This window comes from Equus asinus, chromosome 9 (genome assembly GCF_041296235.1).
Source record: "Equus asinus isolate D_3611 breed Donkey chromosome 9, EquAss-T2T_v2, whole genome shotgun sequence".
Lineage (NCBI taxonomy): Eukaryota > Metazoa > Chordata > Mammalia > Perissodactyla > Equidae > Equus > Equus asinus.
Genome location: NC_091798.1, coordinates 10844192 through 10869349, shown reverse-complemented (window position 1 = coordinate 10869349; position 25158 = coordinate 10844192). Strand labels below are relative to the sequence as shown.

At 36.5% G+C, this 25158-nt stretch overlaps 1 protein-coding gene across 5 annotated transcripts in view; it reads left to right on the top strand.

Annotated features, from left to right (window-relative positions):
- The window catches only part of CREBRF (CREB3 regulatory factor), a 59678-nt gene extending 35712 nt beyond the window's left edge, over nt 1–23966 (top strand). For all 5 annotated transcript variants that reach the window (XM_070517081.1, XM_070517085.1, XM_070517082.1 and 2 more), the window contains 2 exons: nt 14842–14964; nt 22873–23966. In XM_070517081.1, coding sequence (XP_070373182.1) covers nt 14842–14964; nt 22873–22988 — 239 coding nt within the window. In that variant the 3' untranslated portion in view covers nt 22989–23966. The remainder of the gene's footprint in view (nt 1–14841; nt 14965–22872) is intronic.
- Nucleotides 23967–25158: the final 1192 nt, after the last annotated feature.

The window sequence follows — 25158 nt, the reverse complement described above, 5'->3', positions numbered from 1 at the left end:
TTCTTCCTGTCCAATTTGGATCCCCTTTATTTCTTTTTCTTGCCTGATTGCTCTGGCTAAGACTTCCAATTCTATGTTAAATAAGAGTGGTGAAAGTGGGCATCTTTGTCTAGTTCCTGTTCTTTGAGGGATAACTTTCAGTTTTTCTCCATTGAGAATGCTGTTAGCTGTGGGTTTGTCATATATGGCCTTTATTATGTTGAGATACTTTCCTTCTATACCCATTTTATTGAGAGTTTTTATCATAAAAAGATGCTGTATCTTGTCAAATGCTGTCTCTGCATCTATTGAGATGATCATGTGATTTTTATTCTTCATTTTGTTAATGTGGTGTGTCACATTGATAGATTTGTGGATGTTGAACCATCCCTGCATCCCTGGAATAAATTCCATTTGATCGTGGTGTGTGATATTTTTAATATATTGTTGTATTCAATTTGCTTGTATTTTGTTGAGGATTTTTGCATTGATGTTCATCAGTGATATTGGCCTGTAATTTTCTTCTTTTGTCTTGTCCTTTCTGGTTTTGGTATCAGGGTAATGTTGGCTTCCTAGAATATGGTAGGAAGCTTCCCCTCGTGTTAAATTTTTTGGAAGAGTTTAAGAAGGACAGGTATTAAAGTCTTCTTTGAATGTTTGGTAGAATTCACCAGGGAAGCCATCTGGTCCTGGAATTTTATTTTTTGGGAGGTTTTTGATTACTGTTTCAATCTCCTTCCTGGTGATTGGTCTATTCACATTCTCTATTTCTTCTTGATTCAGTTTTGGAAGGTTGTATGACTCTTAAGAATTTATCCTTTTCTTCTAGATTATCCGATTTGTTGGTGTATAGCTTTTCATAGTATTCTCTTGTAATCTTTTATATTTCTGGGGCGTCTGTTGTAATTTCTCCTCTTTCATTTCTTTTTTTTTTTTTAAGATTGGCACCTGTGCTAAAAGCTATTGCCAATCTTTCTCTTTTTCCTTTTTCTCCCGAAAGCTCCCTGGCACATAGTTGTATATTCTAGTTGTGATTGCCTCTGGTTGTGCTATTTGGGATGCCACCTCAACATGACCTGATGAGTGGTGCCATGTCCGCTCCCAGGATCCAAACCAGCAAAACCCTGGGCCACCAAAGCAGAGCGCATGAATTTAACCACTTGGCCGTGAGGCTGGCCCTCTCCTCTTTCATTTCTGATTTTATTTATTTGAGCCTTCTCTTTTTCTTGGTGAGTCTAGCTAAAGGTTTGTCGATTTTGTTTATCTTTTCAAAGAACCAGCTCTTGGTTTCATTGATTTTTTTTCTATTGTTTTTTTGGTCTTTATTTCATTTGTTCTGCTCTGCTTTTTATTATTTCCTTCCTTCTGCTGATTTTGGGCTTTGTTTTTTGTTCTTTTTCCAGTTCCTTTAGGTGCACTGTTAGGTTGTTTATCTGAGATTTTTCTTGTTTGTTGAGGTAGGCCTGTATTGCTATAAACTTCCCTCTCAGAACTGCTGCTGCTGTATCCCATAAATTTTGGCATATCATATTTTCTTTTTCATTTGTCTCCAGATATTTTTTTATTTCTTTATTGACCCAATTGTTGTTCCGTAGCATTTTGTTTAATCTCCACATAGTTGTGGCTTTTCTGATTTTCTTCCTGTACTTGATTTCTAGTTTCATACCTTTGTGGTCAGAAAAGATGCTTGGTATTATATCAGTCTTCTTAAATTTATTGAGACTTGTTTTGTCGTTTAATATGTGATCAGTCCTGAAGAATGTTCCATGTGCATTTGAAAAGAATGTATTTTCTGCAGTTTTTGGATGGAATGTTCTGTATATGTCTACTGAGTCGATCTGGTCTAATGTGTCATTTAAGGCCAATGTTTCCTTATTGGTCTTCTGTTTAGATGATCTATCCATTGGTGTAAGTGGAGTGTTAAAGCCCCCTACTATTGTTGTGTTACTATTTCTCCTTTTATGTCTGTTAATAATTGCTTTGTATCTTTAGATGCTTTTATGTTGGGTGTGTAGATATTTACAAGCATTATATCCTCTTGTTGGATTGTTCCCTTTATCATTGTGGTGCCCTTCTTTGTCTCTTGTTACAGTTTTTGTTTTAAAGTCTATCTTGTCTGATATAAATGTTGCTACCCCAGCTTTCTTTTCATTGCCATTTGCATGGAGTATCTTTTTCCATCCCTTCACTTTCAGTTTGTGAGTATCTTTAGGTCCAAAGTGTCTCTCTTGTATACAGTATGTATCTGGGTCTTGTTTTCCTATCCAATTGGCCACCCTGTGCCTTAAGATTGGAGCATTTAGTCCATTGACATTTAAAGTAGCTATTGATAAGAATGTACTTATTGCCATTTTGTTACTTTTTTTCTGTGTTGTAGTAGTTCTTCTCTGTTCCTTTCTTCTTCTCTTGCTCTCTTCCCTTGTGGTTTGATGGCTTTCTTTAGTATTATGTTTGGGTTCCTTTCTCTTAATTTTTTTGTCTGTTTATTATAGGTTTCTGGTTTGTGATTACCATGAGATTCATATATAATAACCTATGTATATAGCAGTCTATATTAAGTTGATGGTCTCTTTAGTTTGACCTCTTCTAAAAGCTGTGCTATTTTACTCCCCTCCTCCCACATTTTGTGTTTTGATATATCTAGCCTCTTTTTGTGTGTGTGTATATCTGTTATCCTCTTATCAGCGAGACAGATAATTTTAGTACTTTTGTATTTTGACTGCCATATTGTCTTCATAGTTGGTTGATCTGCTACCTTAACTGTATTTTTGCTTTTATCAGTGATTTTATTGCCTTTTTTGGGGGATAGTTTTATTATTCCTGTTTGTGATCTTCTCTTTCCCACTTAGATAAGTCCCTTTAGCATTTCTTGTAAAACTGGTTTCTTGCTGATAAGCTCCTTTAAGTTTTGCTTATCTGGGAAATTCTTTATCTCTCCTTCCATTCTGAATGATAACCTTGCCAGGTAGAGTACTCCGTGGCTGTAGGTTTTTTCCTTTCAGCACTTTAAATATATCGTGTCACTCCCTTCTAGCCTGTAAAGTTTCTACTGAGATTCAGCTGATAGCCTTATGGGGTTTTCTTTGTGTGCCACTTGTTGCCTTTCTCTTTCAGCTTTTAGGATTCTCTCTTTATCTTTAATTTTTGACATTTTCATTATATATGTGTGGGCCTCTTTGAGTTTATCTTGTTTACTGCTCTCTGCTTCTTGTACCTGGATGTCTATTTCCTTTCTTAGGTTAGGAAAGTTTTCAGCTACTTTATCTTCAAATAGATTCTCTGCCCCTTTGTCTCTCTCTTCTCCTTCTGGGACACCTATAATACAAATGTTAGTGCACTTGATGTTGTCCCAGAGCTCCCTGAGACTGTTCTCATTCTTTTAAATTCTTTTTTCTTTTATCTCTTCAACTTGGGTAATTTCCTCTAGTCTTTAGTCCAGCTTCCTGATCTGTTCTTCTGTATCATCTGCTCTGCTGTGGAGTCCCTTCATTTCCAGTATTGTATTCTTCATTTCTGATTTGTTCCTTTTTATATTTATATTTATAGCTTTCTTAAAGTTCTCACTGAGTTCATCTATTCTTCTCCCCAGATCAGTGAGCATCCTTTTGACTTTTTGTTTGACCTCTTTTGTCAGGTAGATTGTTTATTTCTGTTTCATTTAGTTCTTTTTCTGGGGTTTTGTCCTGTTCCCTTACTTAGAACGTATTCCTTTTCCTCTTTCTCTGTGCTTATATCTGTGTATTAGGTGGGTCAGCTGTGTTTTCTGATCTTGGAGAGGTGGCCTTGAGAGATGCCTTATGAGGCCCAGCAGTGTGCTTCCCTCTCATCACCAGTTCCAAATGTTCCAGAAGTCACCCCTGTGTGGGCTACATGTGTCCTTCTGTTGTGGCAGAGTTGCTCTTGCTGCAGGTGCTCAGGGATGCTAGTCTGTCCCCCTTGCCAGCTGGTTTTAATTCTCAGCTGTGTGTGGCTACTATGGACCCTTCAGTCACTTTATTGGGTGTTGGGAACGCCAGCAAAGTTGGCTGCAAGATCTAATAGCACATTCCTGTTGCAGTTTTTATGTTAAGTGAGTTGGCCCCCAGCGTGGCTGATTGCTAGGCTCAGGGACTTACAGTTGCTGTAGGCCTCTGGCCTGCAAGGCTCTTGTCAGCTCTCTCATGGTTGCAGCTGAGTGGACGTGGCCCTAGGCATGGGGGCACCCAATTGTTTCATGCTTTGGAAGGTGGAGCCAATCCCTTATGTGACTGTTTAAGAAGCACAAGTCTTCTGCAGCTGACAAGTTCCACCGCACACAGGGCCACACATACCATCAACACAGTCCTGCCCTGCGTGTGTCTCCTGACCCCCTGAAGCAGACTAGTTGCCCCACTGCAGTGGCACACACACTCTGCCAACTCCCGATACACTTTACCCACTCCTTGCTCACAGCTGCCCTGCAGAGGGAGACTCACTTGCCTGGTTGCAGAGGATCCAGGCACCCAGGCTGTGTAGGCCCACAAGTTCCCCAAGGGCTTACTGTTGGGACCAGCCCCTAAGACAGGCTTTCTGTCCTGGCTGAGCTGGATTAAACTGGTGCTCTAGTGGGTGGGACAGACCCTAGGCTAACAGGCCAGGGGAAGAACTCCAGTGGTGTCTGCCAGTGTCTGTGTCAGCATGCCTGTACTAGGTCACAGTAATGGCTGTTGCGAATGTCTCAGCCCCTGGAGGGGTCTCATCTCTCACCAAGATACACCCAGAGCCTATCACGTGAGTCTCTTTTTCACCAAAAGTGTGCAGCTTTCTTTCTGGTGATTTTAGGTTGCTTTCTGAAACTGGTGAATTTGTGCATGGGCCCTTTAAGAGCTGGGGTTTTTTTCCCCTTATGTCCAATAGCTTTTCTGGGGGTATTTCCCATTGTTATTAGTAGCAAGCAAAGCCAGATATTATGAGACTTGTCTCGGTTGTGCTGAGTCCAAAGGATGCTTATAGGTGTAACGCTCCCCTGCTCAGGTCCCCCACTCCTCCAGGGAAGACTATGTACCTTACGATTGCTCCCGGCCGGCCATGAAGCACCATGGCTTGCAAAGATGGCTTCTTTTCTCTCCAGATAGGAATTTCTGCCTCTTTCACCTCGGTCAGGACTGTCCCTTGTTATGGGGGTACTTTTTATGCAGTTTTCAGTTTTCTCTCAGGGGTGGTTGTTCCCAGAGTCATTGTAAATTGGTTGTGGGAGGAGGCGACTTCAGAGTCTACCTATTCCACCATCTTGACACCTTTCCTCTAGCCAATTTTATTGACTAATATTTATTTCAACATTTGAGTGGATAGTTTAGATTTGTTTTACAAATTTGATTGCTCATTAAAATCTTCTGTGTACATATAAAGATTCCTAGGCTTCTCCTCAGATCCTGTGAATTGGAATCTATGCAAGTGGAACCCAAGAATCCATATTTTTAACACTTCCCAGATTATTCTTATGCAACCATCCTAACGCATATTTGGGAACTGTTGGTTTAGATGAGTGCTTCCCAATCTTTCACATCGTGGTACATAAAAAAATTATCATCTCTAAGGCATCCTGGAATACAGCAGAGTAGGCAGCACATGGGAGGAGGCCCTATGGGCTGAGAGTATCATTATCTCACACACCTGGAACCCTTTTACAGCACACTAGCGACTTGGAAAGCTCTGGTTTTGATCTTTGTAGTAAGAACTAACTTCCTTTCCCCCTTGCTCTGGTACTATTCCTTAAGCCTCATAAGTGTTTGTATGTTCCTTTGCCTCTAAAATTGTCCTCTTCACTGTCTAGCTCTTGGGCTAAGTTGTATCTGAAAATGGAACGGTGGTAAAAAGATCAATTATTATTTGTTTCTAGAGATTTTCTTAAGTCCAACATGATGTCTGGCATGTAGGTGCTCAATAAGCTGTGCAATTTTTCTTAATCCTTTACCTTGATTATCTTGTTTCCATTTGTGAGCGCAGATAGAGGATTTCCAACTGTGAAGTTTACAACTTGTGAAATGAACTGATGGTTTTATTTATTAATGGCCACTCAGGAGCTCTAATCAAGGTAAATGAATTAGGTTAAACCTTAGTTGGTTTCTTGGAATGGAAATTTACCCATTTTCCTATTATTCTTTCTTGCTGTTGAAGCATTTTTGACCTTGAGCTCTGTGAGCGTGGCTGTATATTTAGTGATTGCAACGTTCTGGGCATTCACATTTCATTTTAGAACCCAGCTGATTCACACTGCAGGGAGGTGTGTTGGGCCACTGGGAGCCTTCTGGGTCTATGTTTCTTTGGACACATATTGGCACTTACCTGTGTGTTTTGAAAAACTGAAGTTAATGTATTTATCCATAATTATGTACATCTGTGTGGCTATATATTTTTGCATTTGTATATATGCAGCTGTATGCCCACAAACATATGCTTTGTGTTTGTGATGTAAATATATTCTAGAGTGGGGAACAGTTGAGAAGTTGGTAAGGTCCAGGAGTATGTGTGATTCTGAATGTATTGTTCTATCGCAAATTGAGTTTTGATGACTGCCTGAAATTTTTCTTGTTTCCAAAGCTAACTTAAAGCCTCTGATATTTTCATGCAGGAAAAGGCTTATGTTTAGAAGGCAGCATTTTCTTCTCACTTAGTCAGCGTGGAGGAGGAGGGCCTTCTCATTCGTTTATTTCTCTTCCACTTCTGTCTTACCAGCATCTCTTCTCCAGTCTCTGTGAAAGAGAGCCTCAACTGTTAGTTTAGAAGGCATCTCAGAACCACTGAGATGCTCTTGTGTACTTTGCCACATGTAGTTTGAAAATTCTTCCTAGAGTTTCTGGTACATCTCGCAAGGGTATGGTGCCCTCGATTCCTCTAAATATCTGGGAGCCTCTTTTATTGTTCTGTGGACAACTTATTATCCATTACCTATCTCTTAACCCAGTGGTTTCTAGTATTTGTGATTCACAAATCAGTGACATTTGAAAAACATTTTGGGAGTTGGAAACTGTAGGTGTGCCAACTTTATATTTTGCCAGGTGAAGACATTAAAAAGAATGTCATCTACAATTGCTGTAATTTCATACAAGGAAGGATATTTTAGCAGTAAAAAATCGAGACAGGTATAATCTCACAATAGAATAAAATTAGCTTTATGAAAAATTTACTCTATTTTCCTTCTCCTTTTTAACTTATCATGAACTAGCACTGTTTGAGGGACTAGCTTTAGGGATCTAGTACTATACTACTCGTCTCATTCTGTCCGACCAAACCTCCTTCTGTTTATTCCTTCAACCAAAGCTCACAAGAAGCTGCTTTGTAGACTCAAATGTAGATTTGTTGACTCAGAACGGGAAATAGAACAACTGAGAGGACTGGAACTTCACCCTGACTGACGTATTTTGTCCCTAAGCAAGCTGTATGGGAAAATTAAAATTGGAAGATTCTTGAATGAACGTGGAATCAGAACAGGAGGGATATGTTTATAGATTTAACGTTTGGCCTCAATTTCTGAGAGCCAGATGCCTCCGTTTCCTGCTTGAGAAGGTTTTGGTAGTGTGAGAGACCTTCACCTCTGCCCTCCCTGCCCCCGGCATGCTGGGATGGACACTGCCCAGGTTTGAAAAGAACTGTTCTACTCTGTTTTAATTTTGATTTTATAGTGTTATTTTTTTCTATTTATTTATTTTTTTGCTGAGGAAGATTTGCCCTGAGCTAACATCTGTGCCAGTCTTTCTCTGTTTTGTATGTGGGTCACTGCCACAGCATGGCTGCTGAGAAGTGGTGTAGGACCACGCCCAGGAACCAAACCTGGGCTGCTGAGAGGAGTGCACCAGACTTAACCACTAGGACATGGGGCCAGCCCCTTCTTCCTTTTCTTTTTAAGAAATGTCATTTACTTTAGCTGTTGAGGATGTGGGAAGCTCATTGTTTCTCTTAAGTTCAGCCTGTATATTAATGTCCTGACAGTCATGTGCTACATAATGACATTTCGGTCAACAATGGGCCGCGTATATGACAGTGGTCCCATAAGATTGTAATGGAGCTGAAAAATTCCTGTTGCCTAGTGACATCGTAGCCATCCTAAGGGTCACAGTACAAGGTGTTACTCATATGTTTGTGTTGATGCTGGTGTAAACAAACCTACTGCACTGCTGGTCCTATAAAAGTATGGCATATACAATTATGTACAGTACACAATACTTGATAATGAACAACTTTAACTGGTTTATGTATTTACTATACTATACTTTTATTGTTATTTTACAGTATATTTTTTCTACTTATATAAAAAAATGTTTACTGTAAAGCAGTATACGCTGTTATACCAGCAGCAGCCTCATACATTTTGAGTTTACTGTGTCTCTTGATCGCATCATTTTCTCTTGTGCTTGATTTAATCTCATGTTGTTTTGTCTGTCGTGGCCCCTAAACATAGAAAATCCAGTGTTAATGTTGCCATTAAGAGGCCACATTGAGTGACTGGCCTGGAAACGAAATTGAAAGTGATTAAGGACAATGAAGGTGGAAAAATTAGTGATGGTTATTGCTTTCCAGTCAGGCATGTCCCATTCCACCACAGCTATGAGCTTGAAGAACAAGAACAAAGTGACATAAGCTGTGAAAGGATCTGCTTCATTGAAGGCAACGAGACTAACATAAATTCAAGGAGGCCCTATATCAGACATTGAGAAACTTCTAATAACCTGCATTGAACATCAGACACAGAAGCGTATCCCTCTTGGCAACATGACGATCACAGCCAAAGCAGAAAGTTTGTTTGTATTGTTGAAAGAAAAGACTGGACCCGACTCCAATGTTGAATTTACTGCTAGCTCTGTATAGTTTAAATGATTCAAGAATCGTTGTTCATTATAATGTGAAAGTGAGTGGCGAGTCTGCAAGTGCTGATGTGAAGGCAGCTGAAGAGTTTTTGGAAACTCTAGATAAGCTGATTATGAAGGAAAATTACTTGCTAGAGCAAATATTCAATATGGATGAAACCTCCCTATTCTGGAAATGCATGCCTGAAAGGACCTTTATCCATAAGGAGGCCAAGTCAATGCCAGGTTAAAAACTCTTAAGGACAGGGTAACAGCCATGCTTGGGGGCAATGTTGCAGGCTCCAAATTGAAACCCTTTGTGATCTGGCACAGTGAGCACCCGAGGGCCTTCAAACATATCAATAAAGCACACACTGCCAGTGTACTACAGGAGCAATAAGAAGTCATGGGTGACCCAGTGCCTCGTCCCAGATGCCCTCCTGAATTGCTGTGCCAGGGGAGTGGAGAAGTACTGTTTGTACAATGACATACCTTTCAAGATTTTGCTTATTGTTGATAATGCTCCCAAGTAGCTCCTTTTATTGATGATCTTCATCCCAATATGAAAGCAGTGTTTCTCCCTCCAAATACCACCTCTTTGATCCAACCAATGGATCAAGGAGTTACAGGAGCTTTTAGAGGCCTACTACCCGAGAAGGACCTTTGCCCAGGCAGGCTATTGCTGCAACTGAGGAAGGCACTGAGAAGACACTGATGCAGTTGTGGAAGGATTATAACATCTGTGCTGCATCAAGAACCTTGCTGGAGCTTGGGGTGATGTCACCAAGGAATGTATAAATGGCGTCTGGAAGATACTCAAGAGGTTTGTCCATGACTTCAGAGGGTTTGCCAAGGATGAGGAGGTTGCAGAAATCAACAAGGCTGTGGTTGAGATGGCAAACAACTGTAACCTTGTTGTGGATGAGGATGACATTGAGGAGCTTCTAGAGGTGGTTCCTGAAGAATGGACTAATGAGGAGTTGTTGGAACTGGAATAGGAATGCCTAGTTGTAGAAGAGGCAAGAGGAAAGGAAACTGCAAGAGAAGAAAATGAAGAACCTCCAAGGAAATTCACAGTGAAGGCTTTAGCAGAAGCTTTTGCAGACTTCAGCAAGCTCCTTAAAAAGTTTGAAAACATGAATCCCAACACCAAAAGGTTTTCATTAATAGAGAGGAATGTTCATGGTGCATTATCTGCTCACAAGCAAATCTATCATGAAAAAAAGAAAGAAACCAAGTAAACCACCATGGATGTATTTCTGAAAAGAGTGACGCCTCCTCAAGAAGAGCCTCAGGCAGGTCCTTCAGGAGGTGTTCCAGAAGAAGGCATTGTTATCATAGAAGATGACAGCTCCATGCATGTTATTGCCCCTGAAGGCCTTCCAGTGGACAAGATGTGGAGGTGGAGGACAGTGAGATTGATGATCCTGACCCTGTGTACGCCTGGGCTAAAGTGTGTGCTTGTGTCTTAGTTTTTAACAGAAAAGCTTACAAAGTGAAAAAAAAAAAGTTTTAAAAATAGAAGAAAGCTTATAGAATAAGGATATAAAAAAATATTTTTATACAGCTGTACAGTGTATTTGTGTTTTATTTTTTTATTTTTTATTTTTTTGAGGAAGATTAGCCGTCAGCTAACTACTGCCAGGCCTCCTCTTTTTGCTGAGGAAGCCTGGCCCTGAGCTAACATCCGTGCCCATCTCCCTCTACTTTGTATGTGGGACGCCTACCACAGCACGGTGTGCCAAGCAGTGCCATGTCTGCACCCGGGATCCGGGCTGCCCCTGTATTTGCGTTTTAAGCTAAGTATTATTATAAAAGAGTCAAGAAGTTAAAAGAATTAAAAGCTTATAAAGTAAAAAAATTACAGGTAAGCTAAGGTTAATTTATTGAAAAAAGAAAACTTGTTTATAAATTTTGTGTAGCCTAAATGTACAGTGCTTATAAAGACTACAGTAGTGTGTGGTGATGTCCGGGCCTTCACATTCACTCACCACTCACTCATTGACTCGCCCTGAGCAACTTCCAGTCCTACAAGCTCCATTCATGGTAAGTACCCTGTACGAGTGTACCATTTATTATCTTTTATGCTATATTTTTACTGTACGTTTTCTATGTTGAGATATGCAAATACCATTGTGTTACAATCGCCTACAGTATTGAGTCCAGTAACAAGCTGTACAGGTTTGTGGCCTAGGAGCAACAAGCTACACCATGTAGCCTAGGTGTGTGTTAGGCTACAAAATGTAGGTTTGTGTAAGTCTACTCTATGATGTTTGTATAACGAAGAAATTGCTTAATAATGCATTTCTTAGAACATATTCCTGTTGTTAAATGATGCATGACTTTATTAATATTTCAGTACATGGTGTTCTCTCTGTTATTCGTCGAGAAGCAGCATAAAATTTTTGTTTTATGTGATTTAGGGGTCAGCTGTGCTTTTCTTACTTAGTTGCACATTTTACCAACATTGTCCCTGCATGTAGTTTTAAACTGCCCCCACCCCGAATTATTTCTCACTTCCCTCTTCATCATCAGTTTAGAGTGGTCTCTTCTCAGTATTACTAGTTGAGGGTTAGCAGTGCACTGATTTCAGAGCAGTCTCTGAAGAGACAGAGATTTATTTCAGACCATAAGAATCCTGTGTGTTGAAATTGGAAATGTGTTTTTCCTCCAACTTTATTGAGGTATAATTGAAGTACAATAATTCTACATATTTAAAGAGTATAGTTTGATTAGTTTGAATATAATGTATATATGTGTGAAACCAATCAAAATAGTGAACATTTTGATTACCTCCGGAAGTTTCCTAGTGCCCCTTTGTAAGCATCCCTCTCTTCACTCCTATCCCTGGGTAGCCACAGTCTGCTTTCTGTCACTATAGATTAGTTTGCAGTTTGTAAAATTTTATATTAATGGAATGCTACAATATGTTCTCTTTTTTTGCGTGGCTACTTCCACTCAGCGTAATTATTTAAAAATTCTTCCATGTTGTTACTTGTATCAATGGTTAGATCCTTTTCATTGCTGAATAGTATTCCACTGTATTGGATATACTGCAATTTGTTTATCCATTCACTTGTTGATGGATACTTGGGTTTTGTCTAGCTTTTACTGTAACAAAACTGCTATGAATGTTCCTGTACAAATGTTTGGGTGGACATATGTTTTAGTTTCTCTTGGTTGAATACCTAGGAGTAGATTGTCTGGATCATGGGATAGGTGTATATTTAATTTTATAAGAAACTGCCAAACTGTTTTCCAAAATGGTTGCACCGTTTACATTCTCAGAAACGGTGTAGGAGGGTTCTAGTTGGTCCATATCGTTGCTAACACTTGGTAGAGTCAATCCTCTTAATTTTAAACAACCTAGTGGGTGTGTGGCAGTATCTCATTGTGGTCTTAATTTGTATTTGATTAATGATATTGAACATCTTTACTGTGCTTGTTGACTATTCATATGTTTCGTGCGTGTGTGAAGTGCCTGTTCAAATATTTTACAATTTAAAACATTTGTCTTCTAAAAATTCTTTGTTTATTCTAAATACAAGTTCTTTCTCTGATATGTATTGGAAATATTTTATCCTAGTCTTTGGTTTCCCTTTTTTTCTCATTGACATCTTTCAAAGACCAAACATTTTTAGTGAAATCCAATTTGTCAGTTTTTCCTTCTATATTTCGTATTTTTTGTGTTCTAAGAAACTTTGCCAACTCCAAAATTGCAAATATTTTCTTGTGTATTTTCTCCTAGAATTCATATAGTTTAGGTTTTACATTTAGGTTTATGATCCATTTTAGGTTAATTTTTGTGTATGGTGTCAGATAAGAGTTGATGTTAATTTGTTTCCACGTGAATATTCGGTTGATCAAGCACCATTCATTGAAAAAAACTTTCCCCATTGAATGGTTTTTGCGCCTTTGTCAAATCAGTTGACCCTCTGTGTATGGGTCTGCTTCTGGACTCTGGCATTGTGTTCCGTTCATGTTTGTCTACCTTTATGTGAATACAGATTGTCTCGATTACTGTAGTTTATAGTAAATCTTAAAGACAGATGGTCCTTGTAAGTTTTCCACTTTTGTTCTTTTCTTTCAAAGTTGTTTTGGCTATTCTAGGTCCTTCACATGACCATATAAACGTTGGAATCAGTTTATCACTTTTTACATAAAAGCCTACTGAGATTTTGATTAGGATTGCTTTTAACCTGCAGATCAATTCGGAGAGCACTACCTTCTTAACAAAATGGAGTCTTCTAATCCGTGAGCTTAGTTTCTCTTTCCGTCTAGTTAAAGTTGTCTTTAATTTCTCTCTGCCTCATTTTATAGTTTTCAGTGTAGAATACTTGAATGTCTTTTGTTAGACTTATTCCTGGGTGTTTTGTATTTTTTGGTGCTGCCGTAAATGGAATGTTTTTGAAATTTTATTTTCAAATTCTTTGCTGCTAATATATAAATGGATTTTTGTGTACTTTACTTTTGTATCTTATCTTGCTAAATTTGTTTATTAGTTCCAGTAGTAGGTATGTAGATGCCCTGGTATTTTCTATTTAAGCAATCATCGTTTGCACATAAGGATGGCTTTATTTCTTCCATTCTGATCTTTATGCCTTTTATTTCTTTTTCTTGCCTCATTGCAATGTGTGGACATTGAATAGAAGTGGTGATTGCCTTGTTGCAATCTCATGAGGGAAATCCTTCACGTTTAAGTATTATGTTGACTGTAGGCTTTTTTGTAGATGAGATGCACTCTGTCATTTTGAGTACATTCTCTTCTTTTCCTAGTTTGATTTGTCATGAATGGGTGTTGAATATTATCATATACTTTTTTTTTGCATCTACCAGAAGAATCATGTTGTTGCTCTCATTTATTCTGGTAATATATCACATATTCACCTGTTAATATGGTGAATTACATTAACTGATTTTTTAATATTAAACCAACCTTGCATCTTGGAATAAACTTTGCTTGTTTATGATGTATTTTCCTTTTTATATTAGAGTCTATTGCAAATATTTTGTAAGGTTCTATTCTAATATTTTAAGCTGGATTCTGTTGCTACTATTTTAAGAATTCCTGTGTCTGTATAAGAGAGAAATATTGCTCTGTGATTTCCTTTTTTTGTAATGTCTTTGTCAGGTTTTGGTATTTGGGCTTTACTGGCATTATGGAATGAATTGAGCCATGATCTTTCTTCTTTTTCGAAAAAGTTTGATAAGATTGATTTTATTTCTTCATTGTATATTTGATAGAATTTTCCATTAAAACCTCCTAGATTTTTCTTTTGGGAATGTTTTTGGATGAATTCAATTCCTTTACTAGAGAGAGGCTGTTCAGATTTCCCATTTCTTCTTGTGTTGATTTTGTTAAGTTGCATTTTCAAGAAATTTGTTCATTTCATCCAATTTGTTGAATTTGTTACTGTAGTGTTTTCTTATTATCCTTTTAATGGCTCTAGATTCTGAAGTGATAACCCCTTTTTCATTCCAGATATAGGTGACTCATTGGTCTAGATGGGGATGGGGGTGGGAGTGGGGATCAATTTTGTTAATCTTTTCAAAAATCAGCTTTTAGCTTTAAGTTTCTGTGTTGTGTTTTTCTCTATTTGTGTTCTGTTTCATTGATTTCTGCTGTTATCTTTATTATTTCCCTCTTCCTATTTAATTTTGGTTAATTTTTCTCTTTTTTTTAAGCTTCATAAGATGGGAAAATTTGTTTTTAAACCTTTGCCTTTGAAGGGCTTTGTTTGATTTATTTAATAAACATTTACTAAGATCCTGGGATTTGATATACCAGGCACTATCATTGGTCTGAAAGCTATGAAGACAAGTAAGGCAAGTTGCTTACAGGATAGCGGACATGGATATGTCTACAATGTGTTATCAAAACTGGAACATTATTTGAAATTAGTCTCTTTGGATAAGCAAGCTTTTATAACCATTACTCCTTAATGTTTTCTTACACATTCTTCATTTTTAGTTGAATATCTGTTCGATATTAATATTTATAACTAAAAGCAAATTCTTCCATGTTAGTGACGTGTTCCAAGTGTCTTGTTCTGTCTTACAGATAATTTATTGTTTGTAATCAACTCCATCAAGCAAGAGATTGTAAACCGAGTACAGAATCCAAGAGAGGAGAGAGGACCCAACATGGGGCAGAAGCTTGAAATTCTCATTAAAGATACTCTTGGTAAGAAGAATATTGGATAAATTAATAACAAATAATAACATGCAGTGTAAGATGTATGATTCAAGGGGAAGTTAAAAATTCTTTTAAGGAAGAACTCAAGTACTCTCACTGTAGTTACTCTCCTTTACAAGTAATTTTGTCGTTGGAGATTGAACATTCATAAACATGTACTGCTGGTTACTACAGTTTGTTATTTAGATTTCATCACTGAACTGTTTTAACACTCAGGAAAGCTAAACTTCTAGAAACTTTAACCTTCTATGGGGAAAGTAAAGAACCCTGAGCTGTCAGGCCTGCAGTTTATACTTTAGTGGAGGTTCTTACCTATTTGTTTTACTCAGTAATACATTTCACAGGATTCTAACAAGCTTAATTATCTGGTTTTTCCATCCCTGAACAGATTAATTATACAACGTGCAGAGGAACAGAGAGGAAGGCATCCAGAAGTCAGGCAGAGTGGTATCCGACAGGGAAGGCAGAGATAGCTCGTGTAGACATAGACATGAGAACTCTAGAGGCCCAGGAGCTTAGCTGCCATAGGAGCAAATCACCTTACAGATCAGTAGCATCTAGGGACATTGCAGCCTAATGCAATTCATGAAAACCCTGAAGCATCATAAAATTGGTTCAGCTATATTGTATATTCTTTGTTTAACAGTATTTATTCTAGGACTGTCTCTTACAAACTGGTTCTTACATAGTCATTGTGTAGAGTGGTAAACTTCAGTTACCTGAGAATTTTCTTCCAGTTCATTTTTCCCCAGGATGCTGATTGTTTATTGAATCAGGTCACTTAAAAGAATTAGAGCTTACTTTTCTTTTTTTTTTTTTTTAAGATTTTATTTTTCCTTTTTCTCCCAAAGCCCCCTGGTACATAGTTGTGTATTTTTAGTTGTGGGTCCTTCTAGGTGTGGCATGTGGGATGCTGCCTCAGCATGGCTTGATGAGTGGTGCCATGTCTGTGCCCAGGATTTGAACCAGTGAAACCCTGGGCCGCCAAAGCAGAGTGCACAAACTTAACCACTCGGCAAATGGGGAAGACCCCTAGAGCTTACTTTTCAATCATTGATTAGTTATTTACCTGAATTTTAGAGTAACAAGCGCTATAATTTGTTTTATTTTTTTTACTTGTAAATATCTTGGAATTTTTTTACATTTCTGTTGACAATTTTTCTGACTTCTAGTTACTATAAATTCATTCATTTCAGAAAATTTTTTCAGTGCATACTGTGTACCAGGTATTGGGGGATACAGGAATGAATAACAGAGACTTGATCACTATCCTTATGAAGCTTATAGTCTAAAAATGGAAGACAAAGAATAAACAGAAAAACAAAAGTAATAAATTGTGATAAATGCTTTGAAGAAATAAAGATACCTAGATGGAGTGGAGTGAGCAAGAATTGTTTATTTCTCTTTATACTTCTCATAGTTACCCAAATGATTGCATTTTCTTTAATTAAAAATAAATGCACATTGAATGCTTCCATGCGTTTAGTAAGTTTCTCATTGTCTTTGAAATTACTTACTAGTTTCTCTTATCAGCATTGTGTTAATACTGAATGTAAAATATACTAATGTTTTTGATGACAATTTGCAATCTTTGGTAACTTGAGCAGTGCATATAGATTTTGACCCAACAATTTCATGAAATTTGACAACTTTCATGTTTCAAGGCCAAAGGAGAAGATATTAGAGAGATCAAGAGCCAGGAAAAAAGGATTCCTTAGGTGTATTAGGAAGGGCTAACCAGCTAAAATTTATTGAGTACTTACTGTGATCCAGGACCTATCTGTTAAGGGTGTTTAGTCATTTACTTCCATAATTCTGTGAAGGAGGTATTATTATCTTGGTTTTACAAATGAGTAATTGGAAGCCCAGCAAGGTATTAAGTATCTTGCTGCTAGTCATACAACCAATAAGTGGCAGAACTAGGAGCAGAACTAAGTTCTCCTAGTTCCAGTGTTTACTCTGTACCCACATATTGTCACTTAGCCCTATCATCTGACGTTTATCTCTGTATAGTTTCTGAACTGTATAGTTGACAAGTGGCCCACTAATTGCCTCATCCAATAGGCTTACTTGAGAATTTATTTTTCTTGACATTCTGTGTAGCATTTGATACTTTTGAGCATTTATCTTCGTTCTTGAAGCATTTTCTTTATTTTGAGGCATTTTAGGTTCTACATGTTTACCATGGATGTTTACCAAAAATGCTAGTGGTTTCTCTGTGGCTCTAGCAATACCCACTGGTCATGTCCAGAAATTATGTTTTCAAAAAACAAACTTCGTTTAGTGCAGTGGTTAAAATCAGAGCATTTGAAATCACTTCTAGATCAAGCCCTGCCACTCGCTGTGTGAGAACCCCAGGAGAGTGAGTTCACGTCCCTCATCCTAATTTTATTCATCTATAAAATGTGGACAGTTGTGTGAATTAAATGGGAACAGTGTATATAAAGCACTCGGCGCACTGCTGAACATATAAATTCTCAATACTCAGTAAGCATTAGCTGTTGATGTTATACTACATCTTAAATATTTGGATTTTTTTTCTTAATTTTATTTCCACATTGTTCCTGAACTACGTCATTCATATTTTAGCAAATTGAAGATTTTTTTTCGTGACAAAGCCAATTAAAATTAGTTAAATGCCTAAATTGCACACTTACAACATAATATTAACCTGAAGATTATTTGTAATATAGCTTGCTAAGAAAATAGATATAATTTCCTATTTAAGTGTTCCAAATGGTAGAACATTTCAGTGATTATTGCTTTATCAGTAGTTAATAATCAATTCCTTTCGCTAAGCTTTGGAAAATGATTCAAAAATAGTAATTGGGTAAGTTGATAGAATAGTAAAATGAATTGAATATGCAATTATTATATTTGCAGAATTACTTTATTCAAAAGTAGAGTTGCAAATTCATATAAAAATAAAGTACATATGAAATGAAACAAAATTAAGAACAGTATATTTGTACAAAAAATTTATCAGCACTATAAAAGGTTGAAAGTTTATCTTGAACAAAACTGTATTTAAATTAAAAACAATCTTAGCTGAAGAGTAGATCCTCAATATTAGTGTTTTCCTAAACAACCGATTATTTCCTACCTCTATGTAGATTAATTCAATACCCAAACATTAATCAAAACAGGGAATAACAATGGTGAATTTGCTTGGCTTTTTCTTCAAATGGATTGATGTTATTTCTAATGTCTTCTTTCAGTGCATTTCTCTCTTTTCTTTCTTGTTCCTTAAAATCATTTGCAGTCATCCTTTGTTAGGTAGAGGGAAGAATTTAATATTACAAGTAAAAATTCTTTCTACCTTTTTGTTTTTTAATTTAAAGGCTTTGTATGTTGCTAAACTTGTCTATTTCCTTTACAACTGAAAGTCAGTTTTATCAGATAGAGAATCCTGGGCTCACATTTTCTTTCCTTGAGTATTTTAAATATGTTTCTCCATTTTTCTCCTGACATAAAGTATTGCTATTGAAAAGCTAATGATTGCCTAATTTTCTTTCCATATAAGTCATTTATTATTTTTGCCTAGATGTCAACAGGATTTTTTCTTTTTCTTTAAATCCCAATAATTTTATTAGACTGTGTCTTGGAGTTGGTCATTTTAGGTCGATATTCTCATGTATGCATTGTGCTCTTTCAATACACGGTTTCACATCTTTTTAGTATTTGACCCCTTCCCTTTCTTTGTTTCTCTTCTTCAAGGACTCATTATTTGTGGGTTGGATCTTCTTTGCCTATCTTCAGTATTTTCTGAAGGATGTTCTCTTTTTCTCAAATCTTTTTTTATCTCTTAGTTTCTATATGCAGTTTCAAATCTTTTTAGTATTTGACCCCTTCTCTTTCTTTGGTTCTCTTCTTCAGGGACTCATTATTTGTGGGTTGAATCTTCTTTACCTATCTTCAGTATTTTCTGAAGGATATTCACCTTTTCTCAAATCTTTTTTTCTCTCTTAGTTTCTTTTATTTTAAAATTCCTTCTTTTCACCTCCATTTCTCCTAAAAACATTATCTGGTGTGTTTATTTGCTGCTCTTATATTCTTTTTAGTTTTGTCTTAATTTCAGGAATTAATTAATTCTGTTTCTTTTTTGAGTTCTATCACCTTGTTTCTGAGTTTTTGTCTTTCTGATTTATGTTGTTTTTTGATGTCTTTTAGCATTTTCTTTAATCTCTTTTAGTTCATTTGAAATATTTAGTTCGTTTTGAAATAACAGTGGGTTATGACCATTTGGGATAATAATAGTGGGATCTGACCATTTTTTGGTTCTATCTTTCAGGCACACTTTGATTGTTTGTAGGAATCTTCTTTTTTGCCTTTTTTTCTTACAATAACTTTTTATGGGATTTTGATCTTGATTCTTTTCTGTTGGTCATCTGTATGTGAAATTAGTTTTTCAAAAGAAAGTTTGGTTCCGAGTAGCTTTCCTAACTTCAAACTTCAGAGTCCCCTGTTTTCAATTAATATAAAAAAATATTTTGTATTCGTTTATGAGATAGTCATTCAGTCCAGTCACAAGAGGGGACACACGAGAGGAGCGGGAAAAGAAAGTTTATCCCAGAGAGACAAAGTCACTGCATGCCACTGCATGCCACAAGGAGGACACCTGGAGGGCATGCTAAGGGAGCGGTTCAATCAAGCAGGTAGGAAGGAGACAGAGAAACAAATGAACCCAGGGCAAGTGTTTTTGTTGGAGGTCAAGGTGAAGTGCAAACAGTGTGAGGGCATTTCTTTGGTGCATTTGAATGTCACTGGGCCACAGTCAGGTGAGAGCAAGAAGTGGAAAGTGTGGCGGGGGACAGCCTTATCACACTAGGGCACATGGCAGCTTGCTTTCTGAGATTTCTTGTCCTGCACCCTTCCACAGTTTTATCTGGACCGTCTCTTTCTTTCCTGTCTATTGTGCCTGTCTTGCTAATTTTGATTCTTATTCATCCTGGCTCCTGTCCTGCAAGGGAGTCCTGGCTGGTCAGTCTTCTGAGTTCACAGAGGCTAGACTGCTCCAGCCTCTTCACATCTTACTGTGGGCTCCTTGTGTTCACTATTCAGTTGGGCAAAATCTCTCTCAGCTTCAGCTCTTCCTTCTCATGTTGGCCTCCTGTGCCTTCCAGTGAGGAACCTGTTGGCTATTTTAGACTTCACTTGTTTTCAGGTCTATTATTTCCTTTTGACTCATCCCATACAAGTGTTGATAATGTTAATACTATGCAGGTCTTATAGCTTTGGGTAATTTTTTCCCACTGTCTTGAATTTTGAGGTTCATGGAGATACCTTGTCACTTGTTAATGTTTTCCATGGGCTTATGGTTTTACTATTTAATTGCTGGTTTTATATGGGGAATTGAGATTAAAAATCTATGCTGCCATGGAACTGTCTTCCCAGAATTCCCCTCTGGAGCAGTTTAAATATGTTAGAGTTTCTTTTTCTTAAAGGTTTGGGGGAATACTCTTTGAAATTATCTGGCCCGCTGTGTTTTCTGTGATTAACTCTTTGAAAACGTTCTCTCTGTCCTCTATGATAATTTGCCTGTCAGATTACAAGCTCTTCTGGAATCAGTTTTGATAATTTATATATTCCTAGAAAATTATCCACTTAAATTTATTAAAATTATTTTTGTTTTTACATTTCTTCTGTGTTAGTGGCTAGTGCTCCATTTTTATTTATTTTCTATCTATTGTATTCTCCTTTATTTCCTGAATCAGTTAGTTATAGGCTAGTCTACCTTTTCCCCCAAAGAACCAACTCTTGAGTTTATCAATTCTTCTAATTTCTTCAGTTAGATGCTTAAGTCATTTCTTTTTATTCTTTCTTGTTCATTGACATACTTAAAAGCCTTTGAGATTTCTTTTAAGCACTGCTTTAGCTATAACTCATAAATTTTAATGTCATATTTTAATTGTTTTCTGAATACTTTGAAGTTTTAGGTTTGATTCACTCTTTGACCCAAGAATTGTTTGAGAGAGATTTAAAAATTTTCTAGAAGGTAGGGATTACTATTTTCTAGTTTTATTAACTTCTATTTTTTGTGAATTATTGAGCTTTTTTTCACTACCTAATATATGATTACAATTTTAAATGTTTTGTGGGCATTTGAAAAGAAGGTATATTTTCTGTTTTATATTGACTCCATTATATATCAATTAGATAATCTTAATTATGTCTTCTTTTCCTTTTTATTTTTGTAGGTGGTATCCATTTACTCTGTGTAGAACTGAGAAAACCTCACACTAATGTGTTTCAGTTTCTTCTCGTATTTTCTGGGTTTCTGCCTTTAAATGCTGGGCTGTTGGAATAGGACCCATTACTGGGCTCTTCCTGTGCGTTACAGTCCTCATCACCCTGAGGCACACTTCTGTTACAGCTGCTTTTACGAACACGCTTGATTACGGCTTTTTCCCTGAATTCAGTCTTGTCTGGTATTACAATCGTGAACGAAGCTTTCTTACTATTTTATGATTGCTTGCTACCCCTTTGCTCACCCTTTTATTTTTAATGTTTCTGAATCACTTTCTATTGGATACATCTCTTTAAAAAACATTTTTAATTAAAATTTAATTTAATTTTGATTTGCATATCATAAAATTCACTCTTAGATTTTTATATGTAACATATAGTTGGGTTTTCTTTGTTAGTCTGAGAGTTTTTCTTTCATAGATGAGTTTAGCTCATTTTTATTTATTGAGAGATGTTTGATTTTAGTTCTGTCATCAAAAGATCTGTTAGGGTTAGTTCATATGGCTTTTTTGCCTTTTTATATTGACATTGATATAACAGCTATATGGAGTCCATATTTAAATTTCCCTGGTTATCTCAGTTATGTTCTTTATAGACTTTTTGTTTGTTTTTGATCAATAAAGGATCATGTATTGCATTTAGTTATGTCTTTTTGTCTCCTTTAATCCAGATCAGTCTCTCAGCCTTTTTTTTTCCATGGAAAATCCAGGCAGTTGATCTTGTAAAATATCCCACCATCTGAATTTGTCTGTTTCCTCATTGGATGCAGTTAAATTTCCTTGGCAAGAATACATCATAGGCAGTGTATCCTTCTCATTCTATCAGTCAAGAGGCACATATATCAGTTTGTCCTATTATGGGGTATGCTAAATTTGATCACATTTTTAAGGTAGTGTCAATTCTCTATTTTTTACGGTATCTTTTGTCTTCTTCCTATGAGCAATGGCTATTTTTCTGCTTCCATCACTTTTTAATTATTTGTTATTTTTCTTATTCCTTTAAAAATATACCTGTTACTTAATTTATTGATTTTAAGTGTCTTTTGATCTCAGCTAGAAAATGAGGAAGACAAAAAAAATCAACGTATTTCCTCTGTCTCCCACCTTTTCTCCCTCTTCTCTTTCAATTTTGCTTATTCATTCACTTTTCTTTAAAATGAAGAAAAAGGAACATAAATTTTATACAGTAATTATAAAAGTGACTGAAAATATTCTTCAGAGCTATATTGTCAGTCACGTGGTGAAGCCCACACATGCGATGTAGTGAGGTTGGAGCAGTTGGAAGAGACTGGCCGAGAGAACGGGGAAACCTGTCCCGTGGGCGTAGGGGACAGTGCATGTCCGCACGCACGGGCTTTGGGTTCGGACTATTAATTGGACCGTTATTACTTGTCCTTTCCCCCTCTTTAAAATGTTAATTAACCCTTCTTCATGATTATTCTTGGTTTGACCCTTCTAATCTTAAAATCATAGGCTCTAATGTGGTGGATGGAACTATTTTCTGGGCTGCAGTCGCAAGCAGCAGAGCACTCATCTGGGAGCAGTATCAAGCTGAGGGCCACCCCTGGCCCCCAGACTTTCTTATTCCTCATTTTCCATCCATGCCCGCTCCATTTCTGTGTCTAAGTGTGCCTTTTATTCTTTTCCTCAGGTCTCCCAGTTGCTGGACAAACCTCAGAATTTGTTAACCAAGTGTTAGAGAAGACTGCAGAAGGCAATCCCACTGGAGGCCTTGTAGGACTAAGGATACCAACATCAAAAGTGTAATCAGTTTCATTGGACCACTGGTCAGAAACGTCTGTGTTTGTCATGTTATTCATTGTAAATTTTCATTCTGTTTTGCATGTCAGTTTAGCATTATGTAAACATTTACAATTAGGTTACATTGTTTTAAGAACTAAGTAGCATAAGTGAAGCATGATCCAAAATACTTGATTATTGCATTTTCAGAGCATAAATCACGGTTAAAACTGCTGCTGGCATCAGAATTGAAACTTAAAAATTTAAGTAAATGTTTAGATACAGATTGCAAAAATCTGTTACAGCAAAACATTTTGGAGGAGTGAATATATTAGTAAATGCCAAATATTGTGGCAGGTTTATGCTCTGAACCACATAAAAAAATTGAGGAAGCATTTTTTTAAACAGTCAGTTTAGATTGTTTTTAGAATTATTGCTTTTTGTTCTAATTTTCCACAACCATTAATCTCACTTGTACATGGCACAACCCAGCACTCATGCCCATGTGCCATATTAGATGTTCATTTTCCGAGCTCAATATGGTATATATAAATATATATATAAATATATATATAATGTCTGTGCAAGTAAGAAAAAAAAGCATATTCTTTGTGCCTTGTATTTTGGGGAAACTATAAAACTGGTAATATTTTGTATGATGAAAACCCTAATGAGGAAAAACAAGATATATAGATGGAAAAATTATGGGGTTTAAATGTTTTTTTGTTCCAACTCTTTTTCAAGTTTTTTGAATGTATATAGGACTATGTTGAAATGTAGATATATGCCACAGAGTCTGTGTATTGTATAAAAAACAAAACAAAAACACAAAAAAAAGATGGCTCTAGAAAACTCATATTTCGGTACTTGACCGGAAGAAGACAAATACTTGCACATTATTGCGATTGTTTTATTTTTTGTACCAAAGACAAATGCAACTGATATGGCGAACTGCCAGTCTAAGTAAAGTTTTGCACAGCTTACATGATACTGTATGAATGTATGAAAAAAAGGAGAAAAAAAAGAAAAATGAAAAGGTCAGGGTTAGGGATCTTACTGAACTGTGAATTTTATTTCTGTTTGGGTCCAATTATCTACAGAAGGAGCATCCACACATACAAATATTATTTTGCTGTTCCTCTAGTTCGCTTCCATAGTAGATAAGTTGGTGGCCATTTAGGTGTCTGTAAGTCTTTTTATTTCTGCACTTATTGTAGGAAATTTTAATATATTTCATTTTAGTAAGCTATTGGTAAAATAGTTTTTGACCTTGAAAATTAAAAAGTTTATTTAGCTTATTGTAGTATACTTCCACCAAACAACCAAAATACAGATTATTTTTATTGTATTATGTATATATATATATGTAAAGAAAGAAAAAAGCTAAAAATATCTAATTCTTTAGTTGCCACTTTTCCAATTGATGTATTATTGTGCATGTAATATTTTCAAAGATCAACACAAGCTTAAAACAAAAACAAAAAAATTTATAGATTTTTATATTTTTGTACAGGTATTTTCAAACTAGCTTCTTCAAACTTACATGTGACTTCTTCTATAGTTTCTAGAACTGAGAAATATTAACACGTTTAGTTTTTAGGTGCTCTTTTTTGCTCACATAAAACAGCTTCACTAGTCAGTGTTTCAACTATGTTAAAGCTTTACCTCTTGATGAGAAATTTCTTGTGTCAAGGCAGCATTATAAACCTTCCCCACATATCTTTCCATCCTGTCTCTCTTACTGTTTTATCCTCAGATCTTGTGTTTTGAACTTGGAAAACTGGTGGCTTAAAAACTATACTTAAAAAAAAGAATCTTATCTAGCCAGAAAAAAAATACCAAAAATTTCAGACCTAGCTGCTGGGAAAGTATCTATTTCTCCAAACGGTTTCTCCTTTACCCCTTGGAGAATTTATTCTTTAATTCTATTTTGTTTATATAGTGTGTTTCCTTTTCTTTTACTTTCTCCTTATCCCCCCTCTTTGTAAGCGATAGCACCTGAAGCTATAGCTTATAAAGGGTTGATTCTAAAACACATAGTAACAACTGAACAATGCGCTTACATGCTTCTTTGACATCATGAAAAAGAAACTCTGAGAAAGATTGTCTTAACACCTTAGCTGAACTGTGATGCATGAGATTTTCCTGAGCATCTGATGGAAACGTACCTGGTTAGTGCATTCACGCTAAACAGATG